We start from the raw sequence: 19,479 nt of genomic DNA on the forward strand, positions 1-19,479 counted from the left end.
CTCCACCCAGGGCTTATATGGGGAAGACTAGCAGGGAGCCCATAGGTCCCCTTTGGGGTCAGCTGGTCACTAGTACTTCCTGGGTAACAATCACATGGTACATTTATTAAAGGTACAATACACAATATAATACATAACCTATTTACATGGGGGAACAACTGCAGGGGGCCCTGGGGACACTGAGGGACAGTGCCTGACAGGACAGGGAAGGGATGGGGAAACACCAACCCGTACTGGGAAACCAAACAAACATTGACCACTTCATGTAGGCATGTTTTCGTTCATATTCATCAACATTAGAACCAAGCCTATTACAAACGTGTAAGATAAAATATTACAATTAGTGAATATTTAGCAGATGCTAACCAGCTTTGTATTACAGTATAGGTTTGACCTTCACTAATGATTTATTAAGGGATTAGCTAAAGAGCAGTTTTCTGAGGCTATGTTCACACCTCAGAATTTCTGTGAGGACTTCCGCTTGGAATTCTGCACAGAGAGTCCCGGGATGTTTCTCTCACGGAAATTCCAAATTCAGTGTCTGCACAAAGAATGAACCTGTTCATTCTCTCTGCAGAATCCGCACGGAATGCATAGTCGTCTATGAGACGGCGCATTATTTTGTGGTCCTGGAGCCGGCATATTATGCCAGCACCTGCCGTCTCTGGAATGTCGGCACATGAATTTTCTGTGTGGACATTCCAAAGTCTGAACATAGCCTAATAGGTCCATGTTACTGAAATTTTCTTTAGCGTTTGGTCTGATTCCATTACTCACAAATATTAAGGTGTTTCACACACACACACACACACACACACACACACACACACAGGGTTCTTTAGATAAATGCTGCAATTTATGTGGCAGTTATTCATTCTGTTTTTTGTAGTTGTTTTTTTTTTTTTATTCAAAGCCAGTAGTAGATTAAAAATGAACGGGAAATATAAAAGAAGGGCTTATGCTTCTCTCTTTTGCTGGATCCACTTCTGGCTTTGACTGAAAAAACTGCATCAAAAACTGCAATGGTGTTTTTCATAAAAGTGCTGCATGTGGAGCTAACCTACGAGGGTTGTTTTATGCAGTAGCTCAATACATAAGCTGAGGCACACTTTCATTATGGATTAAACACCTTAATCGTGTCTTAACCACATATGTCAAATGAGTTCTATTGTGTTTTGTTGCTCAGTTTTTTCTTAACACTGCAGTATTTCCAAACTGGAATATAATACAGTGGGAAAAGGACATGTGAATACTGATGACTCAGATTTCCAGTATTACCATAAAGATAAACACAATACCTGTCATTACGTGATGCAATATAATCAGATTAGAAATTAATTGTACCTGTGTTATTTCAGGTTTCTTCTTGGCTGATGTCTACATATGTCTATTCAGGTGGAAGACAGACATGGTTGCACATCTACAATCTTGCACAATGATCTAATTGCTTCTCAGCATAATTTCAAAAACTAACAGGTTGTTAGTATATACATTTTGATAAAAAAGTACAAAGCCCACTCGCCACGTCAAGGCCACCTATTTAGAGTGGGTCCCTAATGTCCCTAGCATAAAATGGTGTAGCACTGGGTGGCGACCACCACTGCCGGGACACCAGTGCCCACAGGGGGAACAACCCACTGGCAAAGCGGCCCCAATGCCCCTCAAACCAGTCCATGGGTCGCACCTCCCCGCAGACACAGCGCCACGGCAGCAACAGACGCCGCACAGCACCACACCAGTGTGAACAGGGTGCTACAGCTCACTTACCATGCTCTCCCAGTCAGACTGGGAGGCTGCTAGGAAATAAATGTCCCATGTGTAGCTAACTACTACTTATATAGTGTTGGGCTGAGGGGGTGGGGAAGAGTGCAGACACATGTTCAAAAAAAAAATAGGGGATAGAAAACACATTGTGAATTCAGGTAGAAGACAGACATGGTCGCACATCTACAATCTTGCACAATGATCTAATTGCTTCTCAGCATAATTTCAAAAACTAACAGGTTGTTAGTATATACATTTTGATAAAAAAGTACAAAGCCCACTCGCCACGTCAAGGCCACCTATTTAGAGTGGGTCCCTAACGTCCCTAGCATAAAATGGTGTAGCACTAGGCGGTGACCACCACCGCTGCGACACCAGTGCCCACAGTGGGAACGACCCACTGGCAGAGCGGCCCCAATGCCACTCAAACCAGTCCATGGGTCGCACCTCCCCGCAGACACGGCGCCACTGCTCACTTACCATGCCCTCCCAGTCAGACTGGGAGGCTGCTGGGAAAGAAATGGCCCATGTGTAGCTAACTACTACTTATATAGGGTTGGGCTGAGGGGGTGGGGAAGAGTGCAGACACATGTTCAAAAAAAAAAAAAGGAGGGGATAGAAAACACAATGTGAATTCAGGTAGAAGACAGACATGGTCGCACATCTACAATCTTGCACAATGATCTAACTGCTTCACAGCATAATTTCAAAAACTAACAGGTTGTTAGTATGTACGTTTTGATCAAAAAGTACAAAGCCCACTCGCCACGTCAAGGCCACCTATTTAGAGTGGGTCCCTAACGTCCCTAGCATAAAATGGTGTAGCACTGGGCAGCGACCACCAATGTCGCGACACCAGTGCCCACAGGGGGAACGACCTACATATGTCTATTGAATAATATTTGATTGAAACATAAACAAGCAATGAGTAGAGTTTTTCCCATAATATACAGTGACATTGAGTAGACATAAAAAGGCCCAGAGAACAGACAGATTGAAGTATTAATCTGTCCATACACATTTGATAATTGTGGATGGGATTTTAAGACATTATTTAACTTATATAGAGGCAACCCCATTGCCCTGCTGCTTCTCCTTTAGGGTACGTTCACACGTACAGGATCCTGCTCAGATTTGATGCACAGGATTTGTAACTGCCGATTAGAAGCTGTGCTCAGTCATTTAGTTTACATTGAAATCTCCAGCAGAAAATCCTGTGCATCAAATCCTGCACATCAAATCTGCGTACGTCTGAACATATCCTTAAGAGGAAAACAAGGTTTGAGTGCAGAGGGCTTATATCATTGTGTTCCATCTTTGTTTCACTATAAGATAAATACTGCCATAGGTAGGTGTCTGGCCAGGGGCATAGCTGGAGACCCCAGGGCCCCGATGCAAAAATTTTCCCTGGGTGACCCCCACCGAACCTGGTCGACCCTCTTCCCAGTACCCTAACAAAGATATCAGCGAGTACAGCACAGTCTGAAGAATACACAATGGTATCATTCACAGGTAACGTCTTTTTGGTGCCCCCCTTAGCTTGGGTTGGAAGCACCCGGGGCAAGGCAGAATATTGTGCATTCCCCCAGCCTGTGAATGTAAGAGAATGGCGGTGCATACAGTGTATGCATCACCACTCACCAAGGGTGCACGCAGGATTATTCACAGCTTGGGGTTTAGAAACATAAATAATACCACTACACCAGGACAACGTATTACAACTGCTGTGACTAACACCACCATTCTGTTGTTATGCAAAAAAAACACTTCTTCCAACCATGAATCGTCACCGCAGAATCTGTAAGAAAAACATGTTAGGCCACAGCACATTTCCCAACTTTTCCCAACTATGCCCCAAATATTGCCTCCCTTGGTGCCCTGTACAGTATGAAGGAGTAGGTAAGTGTGTTGAAGAGAGATTAATGGGATTGAGTGAAGGTGGATAGGTAATTTTCCCTGATTAAGTAGATGCCCCAGTAGGTAGGTAGAGAATCCCCTGCTAGGTAGGTACATAACCCCCTACCAAATTAGATAGATGATCCCTATAGATTGATAGGGAATCCCAATGGTAGATATTAAGTAATCCCCCATGGTGAGTAGCTAATGGTCCCCTGGTAGGTAGGTAGTTCTCGTAAGAAGCTTGATAGTACATAGTGCAGACAAGTAGGAAGGTATATAGGGCAGGTAGGTATATAGTGTACACAGGCAGGTACATAGTGCAGGTAGGTATATAATGTAAGCAGGTAGGTATATAGGGCAGGGCAGGTAGGTATATAATGTAAGCTGGCAGGTATATAGTACAGATACAGGTATACAGTACAGGTATACAGTGTAGGCAAGCAGATGTATATAGTGCAGGTAGGTATATAATGTAGGCAGGCAGGTAGCTAGACTATATACCGTATTTTACACCGTATAAGACGCACTTTTTCTTTTGGGGGAGGGGGGAAAGTTGGTGCATCTTATACGGCGAATACACACCTATCGGGTCGGTCCCTGGTGCCATCAACAGCCGGGACCCGCGGCTAATACAGGACATCACCGATCGCGGTGATGCCCTGTATTAACCCTTCAGACGCGGCGATCAAAGCTGACCGCCGCGTCTGAAGCGAAAGTCGGGCTTTTCGGGACTGCCGCTGTGAAATCGCGGCGTCCCGAACAGCTTACAGGACACCGGGAGGGACCTTACCTGCCTCCTCGGTGTCTGCTCCGTGCCGGGATCCCCTGCATGGCGGCGCTCTCCTTCGATGTCATCACGTCGTCGCGCACGCCGTCCCATCATCCAACAGGAGTGGCATGCGTAGCGACGTGATGGCGGCGACGTGATGACGGCGACGGAGAGCGTGGATCCCGGAGAAGAAGACGTCTGGAGTGTCAGGGACACCCCTGGGACGCGGCGACAGCAATGGAGCGATATCCAGGGCAGCGGTGACGGGTACAGAGCGGTGGGGACACGTGAGTACTACCTCCTATACCAGTGGTCTTCAACCTGCGGACCTCCAGATGTTGCAAAACTACAACTCCCAGCATGCTGGGAGTTGTAGTTTTGCAACATCTGGAGGTCCGCAGGTTGAAGATCACTGTTGGGTGCAGAATCTTTTTTTTTTTTAGATTTTGCACCTTTAAAATTGGGAGCGTCTTATATGCCGGTGCGTCCCATAGGGCGAAAAATACGGTACCTACCTGCACTATATAAAATAGTGCAGATAGATATATGGGGAAGGCAGGTAGATATTTTTTGTGTAGACACACAGGCAACCCCTCTCTAAATAAAAAAAACTCACTCACCTTACCTCTGCTCCAGCGCTGACACCAGGGCCTCCTCTGGAAGGTCTCCATGCTGTGCATGCGCTAGGGAAGCAGAGTACCCCTGTGAGGAGCAATTTTACGGTGGCCCCTCCCCTCAGCTGTTCAGACATTTCTGAACATACAGCGAAGGGAAGGGAAGGCAGAGATGGACAGGACGCAGTTCTGCACCTCCCTCATCCCCATACACAGCTACCTACTTGCCCCTCCCTCAGGAGAAGGACATATATTCGCACAGCCCCGCTTCTGGATGGAGATTTTGACAGCTGTGAAAATCTACGTCCAGGATCAGGGCTGTAAAAATCTCCACTTGTGTGACTGAGCCATTGTGTAAATCTACGACCAGGGGGCTGTGCACCTCCCTCGGCAGGAGAGGGATTCCCACAGCCCCGCTCCTGGATGTAAATTTTCATGCACCTCCCTCAGGATTAGAGGGATTCCCACAGGCCCCTGGACGTAGATTTTCACAGCTGTGAAAATCTCCATCCAGGAGCGGGGCTGTGAAATCTCCGTCCAGGAGCAGAATATACGTCCTCCTCCTGAGGGAGGGGCGGTGAGGGAGCTGTGTACGGGGCTGAGGGAGGTGCCGATCAGCTTCCTGCCCATCTCTGCCTTCCCCCTCCCCTCGCTGTATGTTCGGAAATTTCTGAACAGCTGTAAAATTGCATGGGGCGCAGTACTGCACCTCCCACTGCCTGTGTACAGTACAGGAGCAAGGGTTCATGTTCCCTGCATCATGTACAGTACTGAGTGGGGAAGCGTGCATGGCCACTCATCTTACCTTTCTGGGGGGCACCTGTGATCAAAATCCCCTGCTAGCAGCTGGGGATTAGTTTTTTCTGCCCCTCCACCACCCTAAGGCATTTGTGACCAGGCTAAGGGGCCCAGTCGCAACTGCGACCCCTAAAGCTATGCCACTGGATACCAAATAGGTGGATTTTTTTATGGGAAAAGGGGTGAGGGGGATTTATATTTTTGTGTAGGGCTTTTATATATATATATATATATATATATATATATATATATATATATTTTTTTTTTTACATTTTTATTTTATATTTCCTTTTCCACACAGGGGACTCATATGCAAGTATAGTACTGTTTAGTACAATGTAATACCATAGTACTGATCAGTACTATCAGCAATCTTCTTGTGCAGTCTAGCTGTACAAGAAGCTCAGCCATCCTGGATGCCGGAGGCTCGTAAGGGACCTCCGGCGGCCATTTGAGCTTAACGGACCCCCGTAAATGCACAGCGGGGGTTCCCTAAGCCCACCCAAACCTATATTTACAAAATGTTTCACTATAGATGTCGTGATCAGCATTAATCACGCCATCTATAGGGTTAATAGCAGACATCAGGATCGCTGATGTCTGCTATAATGAGCGAGTTCCCTGCTAAATTCACCTGCTATGAAGTGAGCACATTTCCTGCTGCCCTCACTTCATAGTGGCGCCTTAAATGTCTGACGCTGCAGCACTAAGTGACACGCTGCACTGTCATTCATTAACAGCACCCTGTGGGGGCTAGTGTCACTGTGACCGTCAATCTTACCGGGCGGGTGAGACATGCAGGCGCTCTCTAGCTTCTCCGCTCTTCACGTGTGCAGAGCAGCTGCGCTGCACAAAACACAACAAGGAAGAAATGGGCAGGACTTCCTGGACGGGATTTCGGCAGGGGTGGACAGGGGGCGTAATGGTGCCGCTGCCCAAGTGACATCCCAGATGGACAGAAAAATGATGATGGGCCGGCCATCATGCAAAAGTGGCGTAGGGGCCCAGTCACAATAGCGACTGCTGCGACCTCTATAGCTACACCACTGTGTCAGGCAATGGTTTTTCTTCCATTCTCTATGACAGTATATATGCTGCTTGGAGCATGCATCTTTATGGGGGAGTAATGGGATATAATGTAGTTCACAGCTAAACCAACATCAACCAACATACACTATTAAAAGCAATTTCTACCATAAAAATGCATGCTAGGTTCAGCTAGAGTATACATGTGTTCTTAATGGGTGGATAGAAAAAAGCCTCTTCCAGACACCTTGGCTACAGCTTTTCTTCTTTATGAACAAAGCAGACTAGGCATTAAAATTCATTATGTCTTTATCGTTCCCAACATCCTTTCTCTGGAGAGAACTGGCACACCCAGCTGCACAGGTGATAGTTGGCTAGCTCTACAGAAATTTGTAGGTTCAGCCAACTTAGCTCTTATGTGTACCTCTACAGCTCTGCCATCATTACCCTAACCACTGTTTGAACTTTGACCTATTAAATTCTTCATGTTCTATGCCACAGTGTTATTTATTAACTTGATTCATTATTTATTCCCTCTCATTATTTAAAGAACATTTATTCATTACAGTGTTATTAAAACACAAAGTAACCATTCCTGAAGTCATTCCTGAAAAAAACATTAAGAGCATAAGACCTATGTTTACACTATTAAATCAACTGTACATACTAGTAGATTGTAAAATTATAGGCAAGACCCCAATTCTTCTGTATTGGTGTGTTTTCTAAGTTTTCCAGCTACTGTGTGAGTCTATTTGACTGTTTTATATGTATGTTCATATGGTATGTATAATACACCAATACAAGTAACGGGTCATATCAGAGTAATTCTTGGGTACAGAGTTCCATCGGACTCTGCTCAGCAATCAATTGAAATCAATGGGGCATCAATATACTTCAGCAATAGTTATCCATGCGTACTAGAGCCTAACAGAGAGATCTACCATATACATGTTTCAAACCTATAGCTTATCTGCTAATCAGTATTCAGACTCCCATTACTGCAGATTTAAACGCAAGATGTTTTCATTAAATCGCAATGAAGTGTAACATACTTACCAATAAGCCTTGATGATGTATTCCCTTTTATCCTATGCATATTTAAAGCACAGGATTTGAAGCTGCAGATTTCAATGTAAACTAAATGACTGAGCACAGCATCAAATCCTGTGAATCAAAAATGAATCAAATCAACTGGTGCCAGAAAGTTTAATAGATTTGTAAGTTTCTGCTATTAAAAAGTCTTAATCCTTCCAGTACTTATCAGCTGCCGTATGCTCCAGAGGAAGTTGAGTAGTCTTACCACAGTGCTCTCTGCTGACACCTCTGTCTGCGTCAGGAACTGCCCAGAGCAGGATAGATTTGCTATGGGGATTTGCTCCTACTCTAAACATTTCCTGACTCAGACAGAGGTGTCAGCAGAGAGCACTGTGGTCAGACAGAAAAGAACTATACAACGTCCTGTGTAGTATATAGCAGCTGGAATTAAGATTTTTTTTAATAGAAGTAATTTTCAAATCTGTTTAACTTTCTTAATCCAGTTGATTTGAAAAGAAAAAAAAAATTAAAATTCCCCTTTAAATCTGCAGCTTCAAATTCTGTGCATCAAATATGTGCAGGATATTTTTTCTTGTGAATAGACCCTAAAGCTACATATTTCATTTAACTCTGGCAGATGCAAAGTTCCAGCTTTAGAAATCCAAAGTGTCTCACGTTGCTATAAACCTCTCTTATTCATTGCCTTATTCAGACTAGCAGATATACTACCTACCATTAGTCTGTGTACTGAATGCCCTTCCTCCCGAAAATGACTAGCCACAGTCTTTTCCCAGAACCTTGCTGCACTTCTGTCTGTGATGAAGACATTTTGCGTTTTGATTCTGCAGTAGTGGGAGTCTGAAAACATTTTAGCAGATAATATACAGGTTTGGAACCAGTATATCGTAGATGTCTCTGTTAGGCTCTAGTATGCATGAGTAAGGGGTGGACCCCCAGAACGTTGCAATAGATCCTGACAAGTTTCTGTTTATTCAGACTTTGGCAATGAAACAATGGCTATTAATTCTATTTTGTGCTGTCTTTAAAAATAGAAGAAACAAAAAAATAAAAAGGAAGACCAAATTAATATGTCAAATTGTAAGTCTTTTTATTGCCTGTCTAACTATTGCTGAAGTATACTGGTGCCCCAGTGATTTAAATGAATATGGTATGTATTACATAGCACTACATTAGTCAACTAGGACAAGGATTACCCGTCTTTATTAACAACTAGCTTTTTCCCGCGGCTTCGCTCGTGTTAAATTTGGGGTAACATAGATCTACTTTTTTACAATCCTATAGTAATGAGGCTGCTCTGGGTAAAGTCTACGGGCATCCAAACAACCGAATTCTTTCAACTTTGATTGCCGCGTCTAAAGAGTTAATGCCAGACATCTTTTGGAACGGCGATATCCGGCATTAGCCACGAGTCCTGGCTGCTGATAGCAGCTGGGACCATGCGGGTATGATGTGAGCTCAGCTCCTGAGCTCACTTCATAACCCTCCTGTGCCGCAGCGCCGGGTATACCCGGCGTTCTGCGGCAAGGGGTTAATTCATACAAACTTTGAACCCCCGTTTCACCCCTTCAGGGGTGGAATTTTAGAAAATGTTAAAACATGTGTTTCTTTATCTCTAATTGTTAGCCTAAAAACAAAGTTTCATGCTTCTAGCTTCAAAAATGATGGACTTCCATACAAACTTTCAACCTCTTTTTCACCCCCTTAAGGGTTGAATTTAGAAAAATCCTTTCTAGGTCCAAGGGTTTAGGCTGGGCATTGATGAGTCAGTGAGTCAGGCCTTCTCTTTTTATATGTGTATATATATATATATATATATATATATATATATGTGTGCATATAATTAATTGATTATTTGATTCATTTACATTGATTATGAAATTAAATTGTTGATATTCTAACAATAATTGTATTGTAACTATAAGCTGCACATATGACCAGGCCTTTGGTTGCTTTGCTAAATGCATTATATTGTATGTGCATTTACTTCTTAGACATAAACCTTGCTAATCTTATAATCTACAGTAGTACTAGAACGTCTTTTTGTGGATTGTTTCTCTATAAATAAGTTGTATTTCAGGAAAACAAACCCTAATGTGTGCATGGAACACAGAAAATACATCCTGTAAAAAGAAAAGAGCTGATTCCAAGCAGGTTATTCCGGCTCTTGTCTACATGTCAACAGAAGGGGGGGAGTTGTGTCACCAGTGTACACATGGCATGGTCCAGAGCAGTTATGGCAGGAGTAGCTGCCAGAAAGAACTGTGGAAAGTCTTGTGAACTGCACTAATACACTGTAGGGTATAGTTCTCTAGGTCATGTAATATTTTTGCTATAATTGTGTTACCTCGGGAATGACATCAATAGGTGATCAATTTGTGGTATCCCGGTACCATATTGCATACCGTACCTTGTATGTTGGTCCCCAAATTCAGAGTTACTACATTCAGGTAGGGTCCTCCAGGTGGGACAGCCCCTAGTCGCCTCCTCCTTCTCTAATTTCATAATGCTATTATGTATATATTTAATAATATGTATATTTAATATAGTGTATATTAGTCTACTTACCTTATTAGCGTCGCAGGACCTTCGGTCATGTGACCATGTTAATTCCTCTATGGTATGTTAGAGGACCTTTGGAGGTCCTTGGGTCACATGTTTACCCATAATTCTCTGTACAGAAGATTGACAGTTGTATAGACCAGTGAGATTAACCCCTTAAGGACTGAGCCCTTTTTCACCTTAAGGACTCGGCCATTTTTTGCAAATCTGACCACTGTCACTTTAAACATTAATAACTCTGGAATGCTTTTAGTTATCATTCTGATTCCGAGATTGTTTTTTCGTGACATATTCTACTTTAACGTAGTGGTAACATTTTTTGGTAACTTGCATCCTTTCTTGGTGAAAAATCCCAAAATTTGATGAAAAATTTGAAAATTTTGCATTTTTCTAACTTTGAAGCTCTCTGCTTGTAAGGAAAATGGATATTCAAAATAATTTTTTTTTTATTCACATATACAATATGTCTACTTTATGTTTGCATCATAAAATTGATGAGTTTTTACTTTTGGAAGACATCAGAGGGCTTCAAAGTTCCAAAGCAATTTTCCAATTTTTCACAAAATTTTGAAACTCGCTTTTTTTCAGGGACCAGTTCAGGTTTGAAGTGGATTTGAAGGGTCTTCATATTAGAAATACCCCATAAATTACCCCATTATAAAAACTGCACCCCCGAAAGTATTCAAAATGACATTCAGTAAGCGTTTTAACCCTTTACGGGTTTCACAGGAATAGCAGCAAAGTGAAGGAGAAAATACACAATCTTCATTTTTTACACTCGCTTGTTCTTGTAGACCCAATTTTTGAATTTTTGCAAGGGGTAAAAAGGAGAAAATTTTTACTTGTATTTGAAACCCAATTTCTCTCGAGTAAGCACATACCTCATATGTCTATGTAAAGTGTTCGGCGGGCGCAGTAGAGGGCTCAGAAGGGAAAGAGCGAAAAATGGTTTTTGGGGGGCATGTCACCTTTAGGAAGCCCCTATGGTGCCAGAACTGCAAAAAACCCCACATGGCATACCATTTTGGAAACTAGACCCCTCGGGGAACGTAACAAGGGGTAATGTGAACCTTAATACCCCACAGGTGATTCACGACTTTTGCATATGTAAAAAAAAATATTTTTTTTTAACCTAAAATGCTTGGTTTCCCTAAAGTTTTACATTTTTAAAAAGGGTAATAGCAGAAAATACACCCCAAAATTTGAAGCCCAATTTCTCCCGATTCAGAAAACACCCCATATGGGGGTGAAAAGTGCTCTGCTGGCGCACTACAGGTCTCAGAAGAGAAGGAGTCACATTTGGCTTTTTTGAAGGAAATTTTGCTCTGGGGGCTTGCCGCATTTAGGAAGCCCCTATGGTGCCAGGACAGCAAAAAAAAAACCACATGGCATACCATTTTGGAAACTAGACCCCTCGGGGAACGTAACAAGGGGTAAAGTGAACCTTAATACCCTACAGGTGTTTCACCACTTTTGCATATGTAAAAAAAAATAAAAAAATTTACCTAAAATGCTTGGTTTCCCAAAAAATTTACATTTATACAAAGGGTTAAAGCAGAAAATACCCCCCAAAATTTGAAGCCCAATTTCTCCCGATTCAGAAAACACCCCATATGGGGGTGAAAAGTGCTCTGTTGGCGCACTACAGGTCTCAGAAGAGAAGGAGTCACATTTGGCTTTTTGAAAGCAAATTTTGCTCTGGGGGCATGCCGAATTTAGGAAGCCCCTATGGTGCCAGGACCGCAAAAAATACCCACGTGGCATACCATTTTGGAAACTAGACCCCTCGGGGAACGTAACAAGGGGTTAAGTGAACCTTAATACCCCACAGGCGTTTCACGACTATTGCATATGTAAAAAAAATTAAAAAAAATTTACCTAAAATGCTTCTTTTCCCAAAAACTTTACATTTTTAAAAAGGGTAAAAGCAGAAAATACCCCCCAAAATTTGAAGCCCAATTTCTCCCGAGTACGGCGATACCCCATATGTGACCCTTAACTGTTGCCTTGAAATACGACAGGGCTCCAAAGTGAGAGCGCCATGCGCATTTGAGGCCTAAATTAGGGATTGCATGGGGTGGACATAGGGGAATTCTACGCCAGTGATTCCCAAACAGGGGGCCTCCAGCTGTTGCAAAACTCCCAGCATGCCTGGACAGTCAACGGCTGTCCGACAATACTGGGAGTTGTTGTTTTGCAACAGCTGGAGGCTCCGTTTTGGAAACCATGGCGTACCAGATGTTTTTCATTTTTATTGGGGAGGGGAGGGGGGCTGTGTAGGTGTATGTGTGTATGTAGTGTTTTTTACTTTTTATTTTATTTTTTGTGTTAGTGTAGTGTAGTGTTTTTAGGGTACAGTCGCACGGGCGGGGGTTCACAGTAGTTTCTCGCTGGCAGTTCGAGCTGTTGCAGAAAATTTGCTGCAGCTCAAACTTGCAGCCCGATACCTACTGTAAGCCTCCGCCCATGTGAGTGTATCCTGTACATTCACATTGGGGGGGACCTCCAGCTGTTGCAAAACTAAAACTCCCAGCATGCGCTGACAGACTGTACATGCTGAGAGTTTTAGTTTTGCAACAGCTGTAGGCACACTGGTTATGTATCACGGAGTTTGTGACCTTACTCAGTGTTTCAAAACCAGTGTGCCTCCAGCTGTTGCAAAACTACAACTCCCAGCATGTACGGTGCATGGTGTAAGGTGACTGCTGGGAGTTGTAGTTTGCAACTGCTGGAGGCACACCGGTCGTGAAACACTGAGTTAGGTAAAAAAAAAAAAACTCTAAGTTTCACAACCAGTGTGCCTTCAGCTGTTGCAAAACTACAACTCTCAGCAGTCACCGACAGCCAACGGGCATGCTGGGAGTTGTAGTTATGCAACCAGCAGATGCACCACTACAACTCCCAGCATGCACTTTAGCTGTTTGTGCAAGCTGGGAGTTGTAGTTATACAACAGCTGAAGGTACACTTTTCCATAGAAATAATGTGCCTCCAGCTGTTGCAAAACCATAAGTCCCAGCATGCCCATAAGGGAATGCTGGGAGTTGTGGTGGTCTGCCTCCTGCTGTTGCATAACTACAGCTCCCAGCATGCCCTTTTTGCATGCTGGGAGCTGTCGCTAAGCAACAGCAGGAGGCTGTCACTCACCTCCTGCTGTTGCTTCATCGCTGGACTGTGCCTCGCCGCCGCCGTCGCTCCTGGGGCCCCGATCCCAACATGGACGCTGGGGATCGGGGTCCCCAGCACCCGGGGTCGTCTTCCCGCACCCGCTCACGCCCTCCGGAAGAGGGGCGGAGCGGGTGCGGGAGTGACGCCCGCAGCAGACGCCCTGATTCGTCGGCCGGTAATCCGGCCGACGAATCAGGGCGATCGTGAGGTGGCATCAGTGCCACCTCACCCCTGCAGGCTCTGGCTGTTCGGGGCCGTCAGAGGCGGCCCCGAACAGGCAGTAATTCCGGGTCACCGGGTCACTGGAGACCCGATTGACCCGGAATCGCCGCAGATCGCTGGACTGAATTGTCCAGCGATCTGCGGCGATCGCCGACATGGGGGGGCATAATGACCCCCCTGGGCGATATGCCGGGATGCCTGCTGAACGATTTCAGCAGGCATCCGGCTCCGGTCCCCAACCGGCTAGCGGTGGGGGCCGGAATTCCCACGGGCGTATGGATACGCCCTGCGTCCTTAAGGACTCGGGATGCAGGGCGTATCCATACGCCCTGCGTCCTTAAGAGGTTAAGTCCAGCTTCTGCACAAATAAGGGAGCTGTAGCCAATTATCTCTATCTTGGGTTGCTGCTCTCGTGGATGCCGGACCAGCAGGACGGATCTGCACAACTTTCAATGACAAGCTAGGCAAGAAGCCTGCCGGCCTCAGCATAAAACTAAACCGTAAGTTAAACTCTCAATCCCCGCTAAAGCTAGCGTGATTACTGGACCGAATCTATACCCCTAAATCCAGTGGATCACTGCACCAATTACTTTCCTAAGCTCAATAGACTCACGAGGTCCCAACCACTTGTCAAGCTCTAATAGACTTTGTTCCTGTTCATTATTGCATAAAAACTTCAGTAAAAGTTCTGACAAGTTTCTGCAAATCTCCGGTTGTGGACAATCAATTATTTCCTATTTCCCTATCGCTCTTGGGAAGGGTGGCGGTAGGACAAGCATACAGAGAATAGCCCTCACCCTGGCGTCCCGAATAGAAATAGTTAAGCAAGCACCCTTTAGTAACTGTACAGATACACCCCCCATATACCCTACACTCTCCTAGGCTATCACAAATTTATAATGCTTTCATTTTGTAAAGCATAAATCACTTATGAAGCAACTTCATAGCCCGAGATTATAGTGATCAGTGTACAGATTTTCCTCAAGGCCCATCAGACTTGCATGGGACTTCAGGCAAATCAGTATCCTGATCACTGTTGTCTTGGACAAGTCTTGGCTTATGAAGTGGCACATTAAAACAGTGTTCTTGCCACCGGAGCGTCATTGCACTTAGGTTTTAAGAAATATCCTGGAAAAAAAGAGATTTGTTTTTCTATGCTTCTTAGATGCCAGTAATCTAGTACCATCCATTCTGTTGCCAGATGGAGGAATACTGGGAAACAACACCAGTAAAGTGACCGCCGGGAACATTTCATTGGGCTTAACAGTGTATTTAGAAGTGTTTTCCTAGGCTATGTATCTGGATGAGAGAGACAGGAAGAGATAATGTAGCATATGCTTTACAAACAAATGCAGTATACATGAAAGGTGACTAGCATTCTATTTTTAAACCCCTGCCACAAATATGTTAGCAGTAGGAATAGCAGTGATCACATTTTACTTCCTAGGGACAAATGTTCTAAAAGCACATTTCATGACACAAATTGGCTGGACATCATAAATCTTATTGATTTCAAGGCACGTGCCCCCCCTAAGAAACCAGCACATTGTTTGGCACAATGCTAGAGCATGCTGTGTTGTCAGAAACTATTTGCCAGCTTATTTACAGTATCAGGAACATATCCAAAATGCCTTAGCCTTCCCTGTACTAGAAGCTTACGTTGTTTTTTGTGTTTTTTATTTATTTTTTTGTATCAAAATGTCATTTTGGTTTAAAAACAAGAGGTAATGCCCACCGTGCACTTATATTCTGTGAATAAATATGATATAATTTTATTTTTCATAAACAATTTCTTATTCTTTCTTGTTTCATTGAAATCATTATAAAATATATAAAGTCCTCATTGGGCTTGCAGTGCCATGTTTTCCCTTTGTATGACTTGGCAGTTAATAACACTATTAATAGCACTATTAAACCATAAAATATAGAAAAAAATTATAATTACATTTGAAAAAGTCTGTTTGTATTACAGTCCAGTTTTATAAGTATATTATGTGACATACTGGCATTCAGTAAATGGTATCCCTATAATCTAAGAATTCTAAAGAATACTGGCAGTACATCAAATGTATAAATGATTACTTCTTTGTTTAAAGGGGTTATGCCAGCAGATAAGAAAGAAGTTATTAACTACCCACCCAGGCACTAGACCTGCCACAGATCGGCACTGTCTGAGACATTGTTAGCTTAATGTGGTTCAAAGTTACATTACTTTGGATAGTGGCTAAGTTGTACGGCCCCACAGTTCTCTTTTAAAGGCATACTGACTGCAGAGCCACCTGCACTAACCTGGATATACAGGTAGATAGTCAGGCCCGTCGCTACAGGACAGGCAAACCAAGCAATTGCTTGGGGCCCTGAGCAGAGCCGGTTCTTGTCCTGCCGGGCCGTCCTCCTGCCCCCATCCCGGTTCGGCAGCTCGCCCTGTTGGCCAGCCGGGCCAGCAGTGCGAGAGCCTGGAGCGGGAAGGGAGGCAGAGACTAAAGCCCCTCTTGTCCTATAGCATGATGGAGCCGGAGCTGTCAGCTGTGTGAGCCGCGGGGACACCATCCATGGCAGACGAGCGCGATGACGTCACACCATCGCGCCGGCGCCCGGAGATCACACTCACACTGCAAGAACGGAGCAGCGTGTGAGAAATGTGAGAGCTGCTCGGGCGCTATGGTACAGGGGAATTATTAAAACGGGGGGGGGGGGGCACAGGACATGGGGCATTATATGTGGGGGGGGCCACACAGGACAGGGGTTATTATAAGTGAAGGGCACATGTCAGGGGGGCATTATATGTGGGGGCACAGGACGGGTTATTATAAGTGAGGGGCACATGTCAGGGGGGCATTATATGTGGGGGGCACAGGACAGGGGGTGTTATATATGAGGGGCACATGACAGGGGGGCATTATATGTGAGGGGCACATGTCAGGGGGGCATTATATGTGGGGGGCACAGGACAGGGGGTATTATATATGAGGGGCACATGACAGGGGGGGGGCATTATATGTGAGGGGCACATGACAGGGGGGCATTATATGTGAGGGGCACATGACAGGGCATACTTAGAGTACTCCCACTGTGGCCATTACATGAATAAGTCTAGGTGGAAAGCCTTAAGAGATTGTACAGCATAGAGAAGAAAATTGTTGTAATATAATTACTGCTGTGACTGCTAAGCGAAGGGCCGCATGTTAATATGAGAATTCATTAAAGAATACCCAAGTCTTATTAACCTTACTATTTATTCCCAGCTGCTCATTAAAGGTCATAGTAAACCATGATTATTTAAAGAAGGATAAAAAAAAAATGCCAGTTTTATTTCTATTGTGACAAGAAGCTCCTAGTTATACAGTTTTTACAAACTGTAATGACTCGTGTGAGAGAGTGTATTTACACAGTGCCTACTGGAAAGTGCATTTTGCTTATTTATTAGCAGAGCTACTGGCTAATGGATTTTGATCTCATATCCAGCGTGATGTCTAGCTGCAACTTACTATTTCTACATTATAGCCAAATAGAAGGCTTTGGGTAAAATTTTCACATTTTGCAAGCTGTTCTTGTTTAAAGGGGTATCCCCACAATTTAAAGGAAGTCTGTCACCAGTGTGACCTGCACTAACCTGTCGATACCGACAGATGGTGCAGGTGACACTGATGACAACGGTACTCACCTTGTCCCATTCCGTGTTGGGGATCTCCGGTAATCTTGGCTGTTAGCTCCGGGCCTGGCTTGGGGCACGGGTGGAGCATAGTGACGTCACCGCTGCTGTTCTCTAGCAGCAGGACCCAGCAGGGAGCAGCAGCAGTGACGTCACTAAGCTCCGCCTGTGCCCCAGCCACTGCTGCTCTCTGCTGGGTCTCGCAGCAGCGGTGACGTCACTAAGCTCCGCCCGTGCCCCAAGTCGGGTGCCCAGAGCTGGACCTAACGGCCAAGATCACCGGAACGGTGAGTACCGGTGTCATCAGTGCCACCTGCACTATCTGTCGGACAGATTTCCTTTAAAGTTATCCCCTATCCATTGGATATGGAATAACTAGGTTATCAGTGGGGGTCTGACCGCTGGGACTCCCGCCAATCACAAAAAGAAAGAAATGTCCCCCACAAAGAAAAGAGCAGAGAATGCATGTACGGGCGAATTCCATTTATTCAAAGTCTGTAATAGTGAGCTAAAGAGATTGACTATATAGCTTTAGTTGTAGGATCCTGCTACAGTTAACAGTATTTTAGGCAGCATCAAATCAATAAAGACTTTTAAATAATGTATTTTGTAATAGTGTTTTTATTTCTAACATTATTTGCTGCAAAACCGAAACATATGGTAACCAAGTCAAAGTCCATACAGAAGCAAAAGACAAATAAATGAAAAATAGAAAAATACAATTTGATGGGCCAGTTCAGAAAGTCTTTAACACAATTAATGTTCTTTTTTCAGCTCTACATGGAGTACAGTGCCAACTGTAAATACTGGGCATATTACTTCAAGCCATGAATTTTACCAGTTATTGCAACAAGATGATAGAAAAGCAAGGCTCATTGTCATGTTTCTTCAAGACACTGTAAGTATTTTTTAACAGAGGAGCAGTCCAGACAAAACCTATACACTGCCTATTTATGCCTAGTGCATGGCCAGAGGGTGGGTGACAGGGGTGGACTGACAACTTATGGATCCCCCTGGGCAATAGAGGATCATGGGGCCCCCTGGGCAATAGAGGATCATGGGGCCCTCATGAGCTTATGCACATGTAGCTCAGCATCATCAACCAATGAGGAGGCTGATGCTGGCCGAGATCTAGCATTAAGCCTTGAGACGCCGCTATCAAAGTTGATAGCGGCATCTACAACAGGAACAACCTAATCCCAGCTAGCTTATTGTGTTAATCAAGGGGTCCCAATCAGCTGAGAGGATGGCGAGAGGGCCCTTACATGCCTCCTCCCTGTCCAATCATGCTCCTCAGCAGCCTGCACTAATGGATCGCCAATCAGGCTAGTTTCACACTATGTTTTGTACTTACGGTTCCGGTGTACGGCTGGGGGGAGGGGGGGGGCTTAACCTGTTAAGGACCCAGGACGTACCTGTACGCCCTGAGTCCGCTCCCGATCTATCACGCGGGGCCACGGCGGGTCGGGACCCGTGGCTAATAGTGCGCGGCATTGATCGCGTTGCCGCGCGCTATTAACCCTTTAGACGCGCCGTTCAAAGTTGAACACCGCGTCTAAAATGAAAGTGAAACCATGCCGGTTAGCTCAGGGAGCTGTTCGGGATAGCCGCGGAGAAATCGCGGCATCCCGAACAGCTTACATGACAGCTGGAGGGTCCCTACCTGCCTCCTCGCTGTCCGATCGCCAAATGACTGCTCAGTGCCTGAGATCCAGGCATGAGCAGTCAAGCGGCAGAATCATCGATCACTGGTTTCTTATGATAAACCAGTGATCAATGTGAAAGATCAGTGTGTGCAGTGTTATAGGTCCCTATGGGACCTATAACACTGCAAAAAAAAAGTGAAAAAAAAAAAGTGAATAAAGAAAATGCAAAAACGGAAAAACCCCGGGTCCTTAAGGGGTTAATCGCGGCGCCCGCGGTCGGGAAACCGCACACGGCCGAAAACGCAGCT

General features: G+C 44.6%; 1 protein-coding gene across 2 annotated transcripts in view; it reads left to right on the forward strand.

The window, feature by feature from the left end:
* The window catches only part of LOC130366977 (V-type proton ATPase subunit S1-like), a 116,307-nt gene that overhangs the window by 30,352 nt on the left and 66,476 nt on the right, over positions 1-19,479 (forward strand). For both annotated transcript variants that reach the window (XM_056569364.1, XM_056569363.1), the window contains exon 3: positions 18,300-18,423. In XM_056569364.1, coding sequence (XP_056425339.1) covers positions 18,300-18,423 — 124 coding nt within the window. The remainder of the gene's footprint in view (positions 1-18,299; positions 18,424-19,479) is intronic.

This window comes from Hyla sarda, chromosome 4 (assembly GCF_029499605.1).
Source record: "Hyla sarda isolate aHylSar1 chromosome 4, aHylSar1.hap1, whole genome shotgun sequence".
NCBI classification, from domain to species: Eukaryota; Metazoa; Chordata; class Amphibia; order Anura; family Hylidae; genus Hyla; species Hyla sarda.